At 64.0% G+C, this 18863-nt stretch overlaps 2 protein-coding genes across 2 annotated transcripts in view; one reads left to right on the top strand and one right to left on the bottom strand.

The window, feature by feature from the left end:
* Window positions 1-789, top strand: part of LOC121274031 (potassium-transporting ATPase alpha chain 1-like) — a 36584-nt gene extending 35795 nt beyond the window's left edge. Inside the window, 1 exon segment of the mRNA XM_041181161.1 lies at window positions 674-789. Within this exon segment, the coding sequence (XP_041037095.1) occupies window positions 674-702 (29 nt within the window). The 3' untranslated portion in view covers window positions 703-789.
* A 2305-nt stretch (window positions 790-3094) lies between these two features.
* Window positions 3095-17640, bottom strand: LOC121274043 (transmembrane protein 147). Its single transcript, XM_041181180.1, has 7 exons — window positions 17547-17640; window positions 15417-15486; window positions 14899-14964; window positions 13713-13849; window positions 12826-12910; window positions 12091-12212; window positions 3095-3822 (listed from the first exon to the last, which is right to left on the bottom strand). Exons 1-7 carry the CDS (start codon window positions 17621-17623, stop codon window positions 3702-3704), a joined length of 678 nt encoding a protein of 225 aa, XP_041037114.1. The 5' UTR covers window positions 17624-17640; the 3' UTR covers window positions 3095-3701.
* Between the last annotated feature and the right edge of the window lie 1223 nt (window positions 17641-18863).

The raw sequence follows: 18863 nt of genomic DNA, 5'->3' as shown, positions 1-18863 counted from the left end.
CTGTCCCCATCACACACTCCCAGGGCAGGTACAGCACGGGGTTAGATACAGAGTAAAGATCCCTCTACACCGTCCCCATAAAACACTCACAGGACAGGTACAGCACGGGGTTAGATACAAAGTAAAGCTCCCTCTGCACTGTCCCCATCAAACCCTCCCAGGACAGGTACAGCACGGGGTTAGATACAGTGTAACTCACCCTCTACACTGTCCCCATCAAACACTCCCAGGACAGGTACAGCACGGGGTTAGATACAGAGTAAAGCTCCCTGTACACTGTCCCCATCAAACCCTCCCAGGACAGGTACAGCACGGGGTTAGATACAGAGTAAAGCTCCCTCTACACTGTCCCCATCAAACACTCCCAGGACAGGTACAGCACGGGGTTAGATACAGAGTAAATCTCCCTCTGCACTGTCCCCATCAAACACTCCCAGGACAGGTAAAGCACGGGGTTAGATACAGAGTAAAGCTCCCTCTACACCGTCTCCATAAAACACTCCCAGGACAGGTAAAGCACGGGGTTAGATACAGAGTAAAGCTCCCTCTACACCATCCCCATAAAACACTCCCAGGACAGGTACAGCACGGGGTTAGATACAGAGTAAAGCCCCCTCTACACTGGGAGTCCCGCCATGACTGTATTTGTAATTCTCTGTCTCTTGTTCTGCAGGTTGGTGGGATAAGGAACTGTATTACTGAAAACTCCATCGATGCAAAGATTACGAATGTCCTACATTGTCCCGATTCAATATCTACATTTTGTGCAAGGAGTATGAAAACTCAAACCTTTCCTGTTGTTTAGTTTCCATGTAGTGAAGGCTGTCTCTCATGCAGAATTATTTATATAATATGTTAATTATTAACTGTCTTCAGTTCTATCAGCTCAATGTGTGGCATTCAGAGGCTGTTTCTGTATCATTGATGTTGGGTGTTGAGTGTTTGTCTGTACAGAACAAATCACATTTGATCAAAAGATGGTTTAGATTTGAATTTGGAGCCAAGCTTCCTCAGACCTCTCACTGAGTTAAACCCATGGTGCTGAGCCCCACCCACGGCACAGGAAGATCCCAATCTCAACCCCACCCCCCCCCCCCGCCCCCCAGCCAATGTCAAACGTGCGCTACCGCAGACAGAGGTGCGGGGTTGGAACGTTGCTGAGGTTGTTACCACTGATCGAATTCGCGGGGAACCCTCCCCCTGTACGTTTTACCGCCCGAGGGAGGGGAAGGGGCTGGGGGGGAAAGAGTGTGAAATCACAGGGCGAGAGCTACCACAAAGGTCAGGGGGAAGCAATTTGAGTAAGGCTGCAACTGTAAGAGGCAGGCCAGGCTGTGTCTGAACAAAGTGCTTCAAACCGATTGTTCGACGTGATGCATCAACTCTCATTAAACACTCTGGACTGATCGCTTGTCTCTGACTTTCCCTTTCTTCCTGTTTCCCAAACACAGCAGCTTGTGACAGAGCTGCTCTCCCTCATACACGTGCACATTCTCCCATCAGTCACCAAGGTAAGGGATAGATGTTGGAACCACACAGTGCAGAGAAGCAGCAGGATTCCTCACTGCCCCTGTACTAAATTGGCTGGTTAAGTGCAATTGCTTAGTCCCTCAAATTTTTAATCGCACTCCCACCAATGTCTCTATATCCTTTTCATTTTACTGTGCACAGTGCTCCCAGTGTGGTCTAACCAAGGGATATGGAGACCGGAACTGTGCACAGTGCTCCCAGTGTGGTCTAACCAAGGGATATGGAGTCTGGAACTGTGCACAGTGCTCCCAGTGTGGTCTAACCAAGGGATATGGAGACCGGAACTGTGCACAGTGCTCCCAGTGTGATCTAACCAAGGGATACGGAGACCGGAACTGTGCACAGTGCTCCTAGTATGGTCTAACCGAGGGATACAGAGACTAGAACAGTGCACAGTGCTCCCAGTGTGGTCTAACCAAGGGATATGGAGACTGGAACTGTGCACAGTGCTCCCAGTGTGGTCTAACCAAGGGATATGGAGACTGGAACTGTGCACAGTGCTCCCAGTGTGGTCTAACCAAGGGATACGGACACCAGAATTGTGCACAGTGCTCCCAGTGTGGTCTAACCAAGGGATATGGAGACCGGAACTGTGCACAGTGCTCCCAGTGTGGTCTAACCAAGGGATACGGAGACCGGAACTGTGCACAGTGCTCCCAGTGTGGTCTAACTCAGGGATACGGAGACCAGAACTGTGCACAGTGCTCCAAATGTGGTCTAACCAAGGGATACGGAGACCAGAACTGTGCAGATGTTCCCAGTGTGGTCTAACCAAGGGATATGGAGACCGGAACTGTGCACAGTGCTCCCAGTGTGGTCTAACCCAGGGATATGGAGACCGGAACTGTGCACAGTGCTCCGAGTGTGGTCTAACCCAGGGATATGGAGACCGGAACTGTGCACAGTGCTCCCAGTGTGGTCTAACCAAGGGATATGGAGACCGGAACTGTGCACAGTGCTCCCAGTGTGGTCTAACCAAGGGACATGGAGACTGGAACTGTGCACAGTGCACCCAGTGTGGTCTAACCCAGGGATATGGAGACCGGAACTGTGCACAGTGCACCCAGTGTGGTCTAACCAAGGGATATGGAGACCGGAACTGTGCACAGTGCTCCCAGTGTGGTCAGAGCACATTTCTGTACACGGATTAAACAGAACATCTCTACTTGTCATTTCTATCCCTCTGGATAAGTGACCTAATTCTCTTTCTTTATTTATGATATTATTAACTTGTGTTGCTACTCGGAGTGAATTTCCCCACTGTTCCCCAGAATCCTCTGCTCCACCATCCCATTTGGATATTATTATCCGGTGGGAGGGGGTGTGTGACTGCCTTAACGTTCCTGTCGAAATGCAGCAGCTGACGGTGATCGATATCGGGTTTGATTCGTCAACGACACAGCCTTTCCTGTAAACGCCTCGGTGCCTCGCTCTCCCCCTTCTGTACTAACCACACACACCGCCCCGTTCAGTGTACCCGGGCCAGCACAGTCTTGACCTGCCGAGCGGCCTCCTCCTCACGCTGCGCTGTTTGTTGCGACACATACAAGCCGAGCCCCTCTGGTCAATGGGAAAAGTGTTTTATTCTTTTGTACACGTTGCGATGGGTGAGCGGGCGATCCTCAGGAACGTGGGAGGCTTCGCCCTTCACTCATGAGGGAGCGTCCTGGTGGTTTCCAGGGCAACTAGAGTCTCACCTCACCCCCCACCACCCCCCCTCCACGGCGGTCAGACTGGCACTGTGACCATTGTCCCCCCCCAACATCCCCCACACCCGTCAGGACGCCAGTCCCGAGCTGGGGCCACATTTTAACAATGGAGGCGACAGCAGGGGAAAGGCCCCCCACTTTGGTAGAGACGGGGGAGGGGGGGGGTGGGTGTTTTGAGGGAGGGGGCATTGTTGCACGGCCAGGGCAGGTCGCTGGGTCAAGCAGATAGTTATCAGCCCCTTTCTCGGGGGTGGGGGGAGGTGGGGGGGGTACCGGGCAGTTCACCATCCCGGGGTTGGTGAGGGTCCACTCACTGTCCGCACGGAGTCCCCCGGTTGTCCGCCTGTTCCTGTAGCTGCACCACCCCACCCTCCCCGCCACACCCCCCCACCGGGAGTGAGGTGGGTCCCCCCTCTGTCGGTGGCTCACTGCTGCTGCTGCTGCCGCTCCTTCACCGCCGAGTCAGTTGCTGTGAACCAGGCTGATGTACAGGATCAAGGCGCTGAGCGAAATGGCGCCTGTCACCATGGCTTTGATCAGCAAGGCTGTCCAGCTGCCCAACAGCAACACGTGGACAAAGGACCTGTGGGGGGTGGGGAGGGGGAGAGAGAGAGAGAGAGAGAGAGAGTGGGGTCAGTCATGAAGGGGAGGGGGGAACTGGGTCAGTCACGAGTTACACCATCCCACACTGAACACCCGACTCCCTCACTCACACCCTCCCTTCCACACAACTCTCCCCCTCACCTCCCCTAAAAACACCCTGTTCCCTCGCTCCCACGGCCCCCTGCCCCTCAATCTACCACCACCCCCCACCTCCCTTAGCGAGCCAAAAACAAACAGGCTGCCCCCTCTGCGCTGCACGATAGCCAGGGAGTCTGCAGTGCACGGTCTGCACAGATAAATGCACAGGGACACAGACAGGCAGACAGGTGGGGACACAGGCAGGCAGACAGGCGGGGACGCAGGCAGGCGGGCAGGCAGGCGGGGACGCAGGCAGGCGGGCAGGCAGGCGGGGACGCAGGCAGGCGGGCAGGCAGGCGGGGACGCAGGCAGGCGGGGACGCAGGCAGGCGGGGACGCAGGCAGGCGGGGACACAGGCAGGCGGGGACACAGGCAGGCGGGGACACAGGCAGGCGGGGACACAGGCAGGCGGGGACACAGGCAGGCGGGGACACAGGCAGGCGGGGACACAGGCAGGCGGGGACACAGGCAGGCGGGGACACAGGCAGGCGGGGACACAGGCAGGCGGGGACACAGGCAGGCGGGGACACAGGCAGGCGGGGACACAGGCAGGCGGGGACACAGGCAGGCGGGGACACAGGCAGGCGGGGACACAGGCAGGCGGGGACACAGGCAGGCGGGGACACAGGCAGGCGGGGACACAGGCAGGCGGGGACACAGGCAGGCGGGGACACAGGCAGGCGGGGACACAGGCAGGCGGGGACACAGCAGGCGGGGACACAGGCAGGGCGGGGACACAGGCAGGCGGGGACACAGGCAGGGCGGGGACACAGGCAGGGCGGGGACACAGGCAGGCGGGGACACAGGCAGGCGGGGACACAGGCAGGCGGGGACACAGGCAGGGCGGGGACACAGGCAGGCGGGGACACAGGCAGGCGGGGACACAGGCAGGTCGGGGACCACAGCAGGCGGGGACACAGGCAGGCGGGGACACAGGCAGCGGGACACAGGAAGCGGGGGACACAGGCAGGCGGGGACACAGGCAGGCGGGGACACAGGCAGGCGGGGACACAGGCATGCGGGGACACAGGCAGGCGGGGGACACAGTCAGAGCGGGGACACAGGCAGGCGGGGACACAGCAGGCGGGGACACAGGCAGGCGGGGACACAGGCAGGCGGGGACACAGGCAGGGCGGGGACACAGGCAGGCGGGGACAACAGGCAGGCGGGGACACAGGCAGGCGGGGGACAGCAGGCAGGGCGGGGACACAGGCAGTGGCGGGGACACAGGCAGGCGGGACTCAGGCAGGGCGGGGACACAGGCAGGCGGGGACACAGGCAGGCGGGGACACAGGCAGGCGGGGACACAGGCAGGCGGGGACACAGGCAGGCGGGGACACAGGCAGGCGGGGACACAGGCAGGCGGGGACACAGGCAGGCGGGGACACAGGCAGGCGGGGACACAGGCAGGGCGGGGACACAGGCAGGCGGGGACACAGGCAGGCGGGGACACAGGCAGGCGGGGACACAGGCAGGCGGGGACACAGGCAGGCGGGGACACAGGCAGGCGGGGGACACAGGCAGGCGGGGACACAGGCAGGCGGGGACACAGGCAGGCGGGGACACAGGCAGGCGGGGACACAGGCAGGCGGGGACACAGGCAGGCGGGGACACAGGCAGGCGGGGACACAGGCAGGCGGGGACACAGGCAGGCGGGGACACAGGCAGGCGGGGACACAGGCAGGCGGGGGACACAGGCAGGCGGGACACAGGCAGGCGGGACACAGGCAGGCGGGGACACAGGCAGGCGGGGACACAGGCAGGCGGGGACACAGGCAGGCGGGGATCACAGGCAGGCGGGACACAGGCATGCTGGGACACAGGCAGGCGGGGACACAGGCAGCGGGACACAGGGCAGTCGGGGACACAGGCAGGCGGGGACACAGGCAGCGGGGACACAGGCAGGGCGGGGACACATGCAGGCGGGGACACAGGCAGGGCGGGGACACAGGCCAGGCGGGGACACAGGCAGGCGGGGACACAGGCAGGCGGGGACACAGGCAGGGCGGGACACAGGCAGGCGGGGACACAGGCAGGCGGGGGACACAGGCAGGCGGGGACACAGGCAGGCGGGGACACAGGCTGGCGGGGACACAGGCAGGCGGGGACACAGGCAGCGGGGACACAGGCAGGCGGGGACACAGGCAGGCGGGGACACAGGCAGGCGGGGACACAGGCAGGCGGGGACACAGGCAGGCGGGACACAGGCAGGCGGGGACACAGGCAGGCGGGGACACAGGCAGGCGGGGACACAGGCAGGCGGGGACACAGGCAGGCGGGACACAGGCAGCGGGGACACAGGCAGGCGGGGACACAGGCAGAGGCGGGACACAGGCAGGGCGGGGACACAGGCAGGGCGGGGACACAGGCAGGCGGGGACACAGGCAGGCGGGGACACAGGCAGCGGGGACACAGGCAGGCGGGGGACACAGGCAGGCGGGGACACAGGCAGAGGCCGGGGACACAGGGCAGGCGGGGGACACAGGCAGGCGGGGACACAGGCAGGCGGGGACACAGGCAGGGCGGGGACACAGGCAGGCGGGGACACAGGCAGGGCGGGGACACAGGCAGGCGGGGACACAGGGCAGGCGGGGACACAGGCAGGCGGGGGACACAGGTCAGGCGGGGACACAGGCAGGCGGGGACACAGGCAGGCGGGGACACAGGCAGGCGGGGACACAGCAGGCGGGGACACAGGCAGGCGGGGGACACAGGCTGCGGGGACACAGGCAGGGGCGGGGACACAGGCAGCGGGGACACAGCAGGCGGGGACACAGGCAGGCGGGGACACAGGCAGGCGGTGGACACAGGCAGGCGGGGACACAGGCAGGCGGGGACACAGGCAGGCGGGGACACAGGCAGGCGGGGACACAGGCAGGCGGGGACACAGGCAGGCGGGGACACAGGCAGGCGGGGACACAGGCAGGCGGGGACACAGGCAGGCGGGGACACAGGCAGGCGGGGACACAGGCAGGCGGGGACACAGGCAGGCGGGGACACAGGCAGGCGGGGACACAGGCAGGCGGGGACACAGGCAGGCGGGGACACAGGCAGGCGGGGACACAGGCAGGCGGGGACACAGGCAGGCGGGGACACAGGCAGGCGGGGACACAGGCAGGCGGGGACACAGGCAGGCGGGGACACAGGCAGGCGGGGACACAGGCAGGCGGGGACACAGGCAGGCGGGGACACAGGCAGGCGGGGACACAGGCAGGCGGGGACACAGGCAGGCGGGGACACAGGCAGGCGGGGACACAGGCAGGCGGGGACACAGGCAGGCGGGGACACAGGCAGGCGGGGACACAGGCAGGCGGGGACACAGGCAGGCGGGGACACAGGCAGGCGGGGACACAGGCAGGCGGGGACACAGGCAGGCGGGGACACAGGCAGGCGGGGACACAGGCAGGCGGGGACACAGGCAGGCGGGGACACAGGCAGGCGGGGACACAGGCAGGCGGGGACACAGGCAGGCGGGGACACAGGCAGGCGGGGACACAGGCAGGCGGGGACACAGGCAGGCGGGGACACAGGCAGGCGGGGACACAGGCAGGCGGGGACACAGGCAGGCGGGGACACAGGCAGGCGGGGACACAGGCAGGCGGGGACACAGGCAGGCGGGGACACAGGCAGGCGGGGACACAGGCAGGCGGGGACACAGGCAGGCGGGGACACAGGCAGGCGGGGACACAGGCAGGCGGGGACACAGGCAGGCGGGGACACAGGCAGGCGGGGACACAGGCAGGCGGGGACACAGGCAGGCGGGGACACAGGCAGGCGGGGACACAGGCAGGCGGGGACACAGGCAGGCGGGGACACAGGCAGGCGGGGACACAGGCAGGCGGGGACACAGGCAGGCGGGGACACAGGCAGGCGGGGACACAGGCAGGCGGGGACACAGGCAGGCGGGGACACAGGCAGGCGGGGACACAGGCAGGCGGGGACACAGGCAGGCGGGGACACAGGCAGGCGGGGACACAGGCAGGCGGGGACACAGGCAGGCGGGGACACAGGCAGGCGGGGACACAGGCAGGCGGGGACACAGGCAGGCGGGGACACAGGCAGGCGGGGACACAGGCAGGCGGGGACACAGGCAGGCGGGGACACAGGCAGGCGGGACACAGGCAGGCGGGGACACAGGCAGGCGGGGACACAGGCAGGCGGGGACACAGGCAGGCGGGGACACAGGCAGGCGGGGACACAGGCAGGCGGGGACACAGGCAGGCGGGGACACAGGCAGGCGGGGACACAGGCAGGCGGGGACACAGGCAGGCGGGGACACAGGCAGGCGGGGACACAGGCAGGCGGGGACACAGGCAGGCGGGGACACAGGCAGGCGGGACACAGGCAGGCGGGGACACAGGCAGGCGGGGACACAGGCAGGCGGGGACACAGGCAGGCGGGGACACAGGCAGGCGGGGACACAGGCAGGCGGGGACACAGGCAGGCGGGGACACAGGCAGGCGGGGACACAGGCAGGCGGGGACACAGGCAGGCGGGGACACAGGCAGGCGGGGACACAGGCAGGCGGGGACACAGGCAGGCGGGGACACAGGCAGGCGGGGACACAGGCAGGCGGGGACACAGGCAGGCGGGGACACAGGCAGGCGGGGACACAGGCAGGCGGGGACACAGGCAGGCGGGGACACAGGCAGGCGGGGACACAGGCAGGCGGGGACACAGGCAGGCGGGGACACAGGCAGGCGGGGACACAGGCAGGCGGGGACACAGGCAGGCGGGGACACAGGCAGGCGGGGACACAGGCAGGCGGGGACACAGGCAGGCGGGGACACAGGCAGGCGGGGACACAGGCAGGCGGGGACACAGGCAGGCGGGGACACAGGCAGGCGGGGACACAGGCAGGCGGGGACACAGGCAGGCGGGGACACAGGCAGGCGGGGACACAGGCAGGCGGGGACACAGGCAGGCGGGGACACAGGCAGGCGGGGACACAGGCAGGCGGGGACACAGGCAGGCGGGGACACAGGCAGGCGGGGACACAGGCAGGCGGGGACACAGGCAGGCGGGGACACAGGCAGGCGGGGACACAGGCAGGCGGGGACACAGGCAGGCGGGGACACAGGCAGGCGGGGACACAGGCAGGCGGGGACACAGGCAGGCGGGGACACAGGCAGGCGGGGACACAGGCAGGCGGGGACACAGGCAGGCGGGGACACAGGCAGGCGGGGACACAGGCAGGCGGGGACACAGGCAGGCGGGGACACAGGCAGGCGGGACACAGGCAGGCGGGGACACAGGCAGGCGGGGACACAGGCAGGCGGGGACACAGGCAGGCGGGGACACAGGCAGGCGGGGACACAGGCAGGCGGGGACACAGGCAGGCGGGGACACAGGCAGGCGGGGACACAGGCAGGCGGGGACACAGGCAGGCGGGGACACAGGCAGGCGGGGACACAGGCAGGCGGGGACACAGGCAGGCGGGGACACAGGCAGGCGGGGACACAGGCAGGCGGGGACACAGGCAGGCGGGGACACAGGCAGGCGGGGACACAGGCAGGCGGGACACAGGCAGGCGGGGACACAGGCAGGCGGGGACACAGGCAGGCGGGGACACAGGCAGGCGGGGACACAGGCAGGCGGGGACACAGGCAGGCGGGACACAGGCAGGCGGGGACACAGGCAGGCGGGGACACAGGCAGGCGGGGACACAGGCAGGCGGGGACACAGGCAGGCGGGGACACAGGCAGGCGGGGACACAGGCAGGCGGGGACACAGGCAGGCGGGGACACAGGCAGGCGGGGACACAGGCAGGCGGGGACACAGGCAGGCGGGGACACAGGCAGGCGGGGACACAGGCAGGCGGGGACACAGGCAGGCGGGGACACAGGCAGGCGGGGACACAGGCAGGCGGGGACACAGGCAGGCGGGGACACAGGCAGGCGGGGACACAGGCAGGCGGGGACACAGGCAGGCGGGGACACAGGCAGGCGGGGACACAGGCAGGCGGGGACACAGGCAGGCGGGGACACAGGCAGGCGGGGACACAGGCAGGCGGGGACACAGGCAGGCGGGGACACAGGCAGGCGGGGACACAGGCAGGCGGGGACACAGGCAGGCGGGGACACAGGCAGGCGGGGACACAGGCAGGCGGGGACACAGGCAGGCGGGGACACAGGCAGGCGGGGACACAGGCAGGCGGGGACACAGGCAGGCGGGGACACAGGCAGGCGGGGACACAGGCAGGCGGGGACACAGGCAGGCGGGGACACAGGCAGGCGGGGACACAGGCAGGCGGGGACACAGGCAGGCGGGGACACAGGCAGGCGGGGACACAGGCAGGCAGGCAGACAGGCGGGGACACAGGCAGGCAGGCAGACAGGCGGGCAGGCAGGCAGGCAGACAGGCGGGGACACAGGCAGGCAGGCAGACAGGCAGGCGGGGACACAGGCAGGCGGGGACACAGGCAGGCGGGGACACAGGCAGGCGGGGACACAGGCAGGCGGGGACACAGGCAGGCGGGGACACAGGCAGGCGGGGACACAGGCAGGCAGGTGGGGACACAGGCAGGCAGGTGGGGACACAGGCAGGCAGGTGGGGACACAGGCAGGCAGGCAGGCAGGCGGGGACACAGGCAGGCGGGGACACAGGCAGGCGGGGACACAGGCAGGCAGGCAGGCGGGGACATGGACACAGGCAGGCGGGGACACAGGCAGGCAGGCAGATAGGCAGGGACACAGGCAGGCAGGCAGACAGCCGGGGACACAGGCAGGCAGGCAGACAGGCAGGCGGGGACACAGGCAGGCAGGCAGACAGGCGGGGACACAGGCAGGCAGGCAGACAGGCGGGGACACAGGCAGGCGTGGACACAGGCAGGCGGGGACACAGGCAGGCAGACAGGCGGGGACACAGGCAGGCGGGGACACAGGCAGGCAGGCAGGCAGGTGGGGACACAGGCAGGCAGGCAGGCAGGTGGGGACACAGGCAGGCAGGCAGACAGGTGGGGACACAGGCAGGCAGGCAGACAGGCGGGGACACAGGCAGGCGGGGACACAGGCAGGCAGGCAGGCGGGGACATGGACACAGGCAGGCGGGGACACAGGCAGGCAGGCAGACAGGCGGGGACACAGGCAGGCAGGCAGACAGACAGGCGGGGACACAGGCAGGCAGGCAGACAGGCGGGGACACAGGCAGGCAGGCAGACAGGCGGGGACACAGGCAGGCAGACACACAGGCAGGCAGACGGGGACACAGGCAGGCAGACACGCAGGCAGACAGGCAGACACGCAGACAGGCAGGGACGCAGGCAGACAGGCAGGGACGCAGGCAGACAGGCAGGGACGCAGGCAGACAGGCAGGGACGCAGGCAGACAGGCAGGGACAAAGACAGACAGGCAGGGACAAAGACAGACAGGCAGGGACAAAGACAGACAGGCAGGGACAAAGACAGACAGGCAGGGACACAGGCAGACAGGCAGGGACACAGGCAGACAGGCAGGGACACAGGCAGACAGGCAGGGACAAAGACAGACAGGCAGGGACAAAGACAGACAGGCAGGGACAAAGGCAGACAGGCAGGGACACAGGCAGACAGGCAGGGACACAGGCAGACAGGCAGGGACACAGGCAGACAGGCAGGGACACAGGCAGACAGGCAGGGACACAGGCAGACAGGCAGGGACACAGGCAGGGACACAGACAGACAGGCAGGGACACAGACAGACAGGCAGGGACACAGACAGACAGGCAGGCAGGGACACAGACAGACAGGCAGGCAGGGACACAGACAGGCAGGCAGGCAGGGACACAGACAGGCAGGCAGGCAGGGACACAGACAGGCAGGCAGGGACACAGACAGACAGGCAGGCAGGCAGGGACACAGACAGACAGGCAGGCAGGGACACAGACAGACAGGCAGGCAGGGACACAGACAGACAGGCAGGCAGGGACACAGACAGACAGGCAGGCAGGGACACAGACAGACAGGCAGGCAGGGACACAGACAGACAGGCAGGCAGGGACACAGACAGACAGGGACACAGGCATTTCCCACCCCAGACTTGAACATGCTCACAGACATGCAGACACCAGTGTTCACCAGGCCAGGCCTGATCACACCCCAGTGAAATCCCGGTCCGCCTGCGCTCACACTTACTCCATGAGGAAGGCTTTGTAGACGCTGAGGCCGAGGAGGATTGCAATCGGCAGGCGATAGTGCCTCGGGAGGTCATACCGTGAAAACATCCAGACCAGTCCTGCCATGCTGATGTAGTGAATCTGTGGGGTGGGGAAGAGAGAGACAGGAGCAAGTTCAACTTTAGAAAAACCACTGGTAGCAGGGTCAGCCTCATAGATAAACCATCAGCTTCTTCAAGTTGATTCTTTCAGAGCATGTGGGCTTCACTGGCTGGGCCCAGCATTTATTGCCCATCCCATTTACCCCTTGAGAAGGTGGTGGTGAGCCTCCTCCTGTTCCTGTGTAACAGGCTCGAGGGGGCTGAATGGGCCTCCTCCTGTTCCTGTGTAACAGGCTCGAGGGGGCTGAATGGGCCTCCTCCTGTTCCTGTGTAACAGGCTCGAGGGGGCTGAATGGGCCTCCTCCTGTTCCTGTGTAACAGGCTCGAGGGGGCTGAATGGGCCTAGCCAGAGAGCGCGAGGTGTGGGACAGAGACAGAGGCCTGGGAGAAAGGGGACAGGGGCCTGGGGGAAACCGGACAGGGACAGGGGGAAAGGGGACAGGGACAGGGGGAAAAGGGGACAGGGACAGGGGGAAAGGGGACAGGGACAGGGGGAAAGGGGACAGGGACAGGGGGAAAGGGGACAGGGACAGGGGGAAAGGGGACAGGGACAGGGGGAAAGGGGACAGCTGAGTGCGAGGGCTATTCTTTACCAGACTGATGTTGGAGTCAAAGCTCATCTGAATGTACTTCCAGTCAAACTCGATCCCTCTGGCACCAACCCACAGGGGGATGCACCTGGGGAAAAAAACATGGCGAAATCAGAATGGGCCAACGGTCAGTCTCCCCGAACACAGCCCCGTGTCCCAAACCACCACGGAAACACCCACGCACCGCACCCCCAGCACTGACGCCCCGCACCCCCAGCACCCATGCACCGCACCCCCAGCACCGACGCCCCGCACCCCCAGCACCCACGCCCCGCACCCCCAGCACCCACGCCCCGCACCCACACCCCGCACCTACACCCCGCACCTACACCCCGCACCCCAGCACCCATCTCCCGCACCCACGCCCCGCACCCCCAGCACCCACGCCCCGCACCCCCAGCACCCACGCCCCGCACCCCCAGCACCCACGCCCCGCACCCCCAGCACCCACGCCCCGCACCCCCAGCACCCATCCCCAGCACCCACAACCCAGCACCCACAACCCGCACCCCAGCACCCATCCCCAGCACCCACACCCCGCACCCCCAGCACCCACGCCCCGCACCCCCAGCACCCACGCCCCGCACCCCCAGCACCCACGCCCCGCACCCCCAGCACCCACGCCCCGCACCCCCAGCACCCACGCCCCGCACCCCCAGCACCCACGCCCCGCACCCCCAGCACCCACGCCCCGCACCCCCAGCACCCACGCCCCGCACCCCCAGCACCCACGCCCCGCACCCCCAGCACCCACGCCCCGCAACCCCCAGCACAGACATCCTGACCCCCCCCCCCCCAGCGCCAATGCCCCGCATCCCCCAGCATCACATGTGTCTGGGTGAAGGGGCAGGGAGAGGGGACAGTATGAGCCACTATCTGACGGACCTCACCTGGACATGATGAGCTCCGCAGTGGACCAGCCCATTGCTGCCACCAGTATCTTGTATTCCCCCTTCCCTGCGTTCTTAGACATCACCAGGTGAAGCCCCAGCAAATCGGCCAGGTCCACTGTCGATTTCATGAATTCCTGGGCAGGAAAAAACACAACCAATCATTTCCCTTCCGTTTTCATTACACCTGGTACCTGAATCCCTCAAAAGGTATGAAGCAAAATTCATATCTCATCACAATCACCCCCACAATCAGCATTTAAAATAGATAGAGTAAAGCTCCCTCTACACTGTCCCCATCAAACACTCCCAGGACAGGTACAGCACGGGGTTAGATACAGAGTAAAGCTCCCTCTACACTGTCCCCATCAAACTCTCCCAGGGCAGGTACAGCACGGGGTTAAATACAGAGTAAAGCTCCCTCTACACTGTCCCCATAAAACAATCCCAGGACAGGTACAGCACGGTGTTAGATACAGAGTAAATCTCCCTCTACACTGTTCCCATCAAACACTCCCAGGACAGGTACAGCACGGGGTTAGATACAGAGTAAAGCTCCCTCTACACTGTCCCCATAAAACAATCCCAGGACAGGTACAGCACGGTGTTAGATACAGAGTAAATCTCCCTCTACACTGTTCCCATCAAACACTCCCAGGACAGGTACAGCACGGGGTTAGATACAGAGTAAAGCTCCCTCTACACTGTCCACATCAAACACTCCCAGGACAGGTACAGCAGGGGTTAGATACAGAGTAAAGCTCCCTCTACAGTGTCCCCATCAAACACTCCCAGGACAGGTACAGCACGGGGTTAGATACAGAGTAAATCTCCCTCTACACTGTCCACATCAAACACTCCCAGGACAGGTACAGCAGGGGGTTAGATATAGCACATGGCATTTTTTTTTTACACACACAACCTTTAACACATTGACTGCAGATTATCACTCGGTATGACTGAAATGGGCGATGAAATACTCCAGCAACATGGAGTGAAACCCCAGAGCTGCAAACACAGACAATCAGGGAATAGGAAAAACATGGATCACTGTCAGCAGGGAACCCACGGGACCTGGAGCCAGTGAGCAGGGAATCCCACACAATCCGTTTGGGAGGGGAACTTGTTAAACCCGGCTCTGTCTCGGGACTGAAATACATGAGGTGTACCTCGATTCTGGACTTACCCCAATGAAATCGTAAACACCCACAGAGGCATCCCAGGTGGGAAAGAACGTGGCAAGGAATAACATCTGGGAGAGAGAGAGAGAGAGAGAGGAGATAACGGGGTCGGGGGTGGGGTGGGGGAAGTTGAGGGGAAAAAGGGGGGACGGGGTGGGTGGGGGAGAGAAAACATGGCAAATCAGTCTCTTTACATTGCATCCACTGTCAGAGACACCCAAACGCTTTCACCTGCGCCCCGACCAACCCCCCCCACCCACGTCAAGACCCCCAAACACCGCCACCCCCTCAGTGATCACCAACTCCGTGACCAGACCCCCCCCTCCCCCGGCCCCCCCACCACCCAATCAGCAATCACAGTCACATTTTTCAGGAGCAGGGGCGCGAGGGTGGGGGGTGTACTCTCCCTCCCTAGCTCCCTCCGGGTGTGATGGGCTCACATTCACTCTCAAACCCAGTCCTGAGACAACCTGAATATTTTTGAGGTCGCTATTGAGCTCGGAAGATGGGTTTCAGGCTCTACCTTGCAGAGTTGCACAAACAGATATGTAGCGCCAGCCTGGACGCACCTCCAGAAAGCATTGTACTCAGACCTGGAACAGAGAACAGGTACAACATCACTGAACCGCATAGGAAAACGGAGAGACCATTCAGCCCCCTCGAGCCTGTTACACAGGAACAGGAGGAGGCCCATTCAGCCCCCCTCGAGCCTGTTACACAGGAACAGGAGGAGGCCCATTCACGCCCCCCTCCAGCCTGTTACACAGGAACAGGAGGAGGCCCATTCACGCCCCCCACCAGCCTGTTACACAGGAACAGGAGGAGGCCCATTCAGCCCCCCTCGAGCCTGTTACCCAGGAACAGGAGGAGGCCCATTCAGCCCCCCTCGAGCCTGTTACACAGGAACAGGAGGAGGCCCATTCACGCCCCCCTCCAGCCTGTTACACAGGAACAGGAGGAGGCCCATTCAGCCCCCCTCGAGCCTGTTACACAGGAACAGGAGGAGGCCCATTCACGCCCCCCTCCAGCCTGTTACACAGGAACAGGAGGAGGCCCATTCACGCCCCCCACCAGCCTGTTACACAGGAACAGGAGGAGGCCCATTCACGCCCCCCACCAGCCTGTTACACAGGAACAGGAGGAGGCCCATTCAGCCCCCCTCGAGCCTGTTACCCAGGAACAGGAGGAGGCCCATTCAGCCCCCCTCGAGCCTGTTACACAGGAACAGGAGGAGGCCCATTCACGCCCCCCACCAGCCTGTTACACAGGAACAGGAGGAGGCCCATTCAACCCCCATAATCTTTGAGACTCGAGGGAACACAAGCCTGGTCTGTGCAACCTGTCCTCGGGATTTAACCCTTTCAGCCCCGGACTCGTTCTGGTGACTCTGCGCAGCTTCCCCTCCGAGGACAATATATCCTCCCTGAGGAGTGGGACCCAGAACTGAACCCAGTTAGCCTGTGAGTATTGAGCGAAGTGACCACGTGGGGGGTGGGGGGGGGGGCACTGAGTCCACTTGGCCTGGGGGGGGAGGGGGGAGGGGACACTGAGTCCCATTGGGGGGGAGGGGGGGGACACTGAGTCCCATTGGAGGGGGGAGGGGGGGGTCACTGAGTCCCATTGGAGGGGAGGGGGGGGGGGTCACTGAGTCCCATTGGGGGGAGGGGGGGGGGACACTGAGTCCCATTGGAGGGGGGAGGGGGGGGGACACTGAGTCCCATTGGAGGGGGGGAGGGGGGGGGTCACTGAGTCCCATTGGAGGGGAGGGGGGGGGGGGACACTGAGTCCCATTGGAGGGGAGGGGGGGGGGGGTCACTGAGTCCCATTGGAGGGGGGAGGGGGGGGGGGGGACACTGAGTCCCATTGGAGGGGGAGGGGGGGGGGTCACTGAGTCCCATTGGAGGGGGGAGGGGGGGGGGGGACACTGAGTCCCATTGGAGGGGAGGGGGGGGGTCACTGAGTCCCATTGGGGGGAGGGGGGGGGGGGACACTGAGTCCCATTGGAGGGGGGAGGGGGGGGGTCACTGAGTCCCATTGGAGGGGAGGGGGGGGGGGTCACTGAGTCCCATTGGAGGGGAGGGGGGGGGTCACTGAGTCCCATTGGAGGGGAGGGGGGGGGTCACTGAGTCCATTGGAGGGGGGAGGGGGGGGGTCACTGAGTCCCATTGGAGGGGAGGGGGGGGGTCACTGAGTCCCATTGGGAGGGGAGGGGGGGGGGGGGGGGGTCACTGAGTCCCATTGGAGGGGGGAGGGGGGGACACTGAGTCCCATTGGAGGGGGGAGGGGGGGGGGTCACTGAGTCCCATTGGAGGGGGGAGGGGGGGGGGAACACTGAGTCCCATTGGAGGGGGGAGGGGGGTTGGAACTCATGGTGAGGAGGAGGCGGGGGCTATAACCACAGGTCTCATTAATTATTCATGCAGTATGCTAATCACCAGTCCTCTCAGGCTGCGCTACCGACACGTCCGACGTCACAAGCCACGATATGAAAAAAGGCGGTTATTGCTAACTGTGGCGTCTCGCGTCACGGAGGCGGGTGGGGCTGGCGCGCTATGCTAATGAGCGCCTCGGCGTCATGACGTGCGGCCCACGAGCCGGACCATGGCGGTGGCGGTGGCGGCGGCCGCGGGTCGCCCTCCCGGTTTTTACTCACAGCCCCGTGCACTTGTAGGCGATGAAATACGGGAAGTAAGCCAGGGCGAAGCAGTTGCCGAAGTGGAAGAGAGTCATGGCGAGGTAAGGAAGAGGACGAGTGATGAAAGGGTCCACACACACAGCGAGAGGAGAGAGAGAGAGAGAGAGAGACGCGGAGGCACCGACACTACACTCCTTCCCGCCTCCAACGCGGCCGGCCGCCTGCTCGAGCGCCTCCTGGCTGCTGCTGCCGCCGCCGACGGAAGTCGTCCGTCTCCTCTGAGCCGCTCCCCCACCGGCGCCACCCCGTCACAAAGGTTCGGGGCCCCTCCCCTCTCCGCCGCGCCTGCGTCACAGCCCAAAACCCCTCCCCCTTCCTCTTCCTCCTCCTCCTCCCCATCATTGGGTGATTGGTGAGTGGGAGGGGAAGGATCAGAGATTGGGAACAAAAAACAAAAATACCTGGAAAAAAAACTCAGCATGTCTGACACGGTTAACGTTTCGAGTCCGTATGACCCTTCAACAGCAACTGAGGAAAAAATAGAAATGATATTAGGCGATATCAGGTAAAGGATGTGCTAATGGCTCCGTTAAGGGTAGCAAGGCTAGTGGCAGATGGCTCTAGTGGGGGTAGGTTGGATTGGGGGGGGGGGGGGGGGGGGGGGGGGGGAGGGGGGGAAGGGATCGAAATGGGCTAAAAGGTGGCGATGAAACGATGGATCCGAATTAAATTTTAAAAATAGGAGGGGAAAAGAAAAAAAATGTATGTAGTTGTAAAACAAAAATGTATAATTATTGGAAAAAGGGATTGGAAAGGGGTGGGGATGGGGATGGAGGAGAGAGTTCATCTTGGCAGTATCCCTCTCCGCAGATGCTGTCTGACTCGCTGAGTTTTTTCCAGCATTTTTGTTTCTGTTCTAGATTTCCACTTCCGCTGTATTTTGCTTTTATCTCTCAGAGATTGGGAATGGGAATCGCTACAGCCAAGGAGAAGGAGAAGGAGAGGGGGGAGGGAGGGGAGAGGGGGGGTGAATATAAACAATGGGAGTTGACCATGTTCTGTAAAACATGGGATGACAGACCACAAGCAGCGAGCAAAAAGGTTTCCAAGTCTCCCTGTCAAAAGAAGCAACGGCGATGTGAGGAGCAGAAACTTTGCCTGCGGCAGCGACTGGGTTCTGGAATGTTCTGCCCGAGATTTTTGAGGGGGGGGGGTGGCGGTGGGGGGAACGGTTGTGCATGGCCGATTCGAGGCTTTCAAAAGGGAGCCTGGACCGTTACCAGGAAGGGAAGGAGCGTTCACGGGGAGAACGGCAGCGAGCGAATTGCTCTTCGG

Source organism: Carcharodon carcharias, assembly GCF_017639515.1.
Source record: "Carcharodon carcharias isolate sCarCar2 chromosome 29 unlocalized genomic scaffold, sCarCar2.pri SUPER_29_unloc_2, whole genome shotgun sequence".
Classification (NCBI taxonomy): domain Eukaryota; kingdom Metazoa; phylum Chordata; class Chondrichthyes; order Lamniformes; family Lamnidae; genus Carcharodon; species Carcharodon carcharias.
Note: the sequence above shows the minus strand (reverse complement) of the source record. Positions and strands in the feature narration are given on the sequence as shown.

Excerpts from the sequence above, each read along its gene's own strand:
- LOC121274043 (XM_041181180.1), bottom strand. The coding sequence starts at position 17,623 with ATGACTCTCTTCCACTTCGGCAACTGCTTCGCCCTGGCTTACTTCCCG. Across the intron at positions 12,911-13,712 it reads GCGGAGCTCATCATGTCCAG|GTGCATCCCCCTGTGGGTTG; the intron begins GTGAGGTCCGTC and ends TTTTTTCCCCAG. Across the intron at positions 12,213-12,825 it reads TTGACTCCAACATCAGTCTG|ATTCACTACATCAGCATGGC; the intron begins GTAAAGAATAGC and ends CCCACCCCACAG.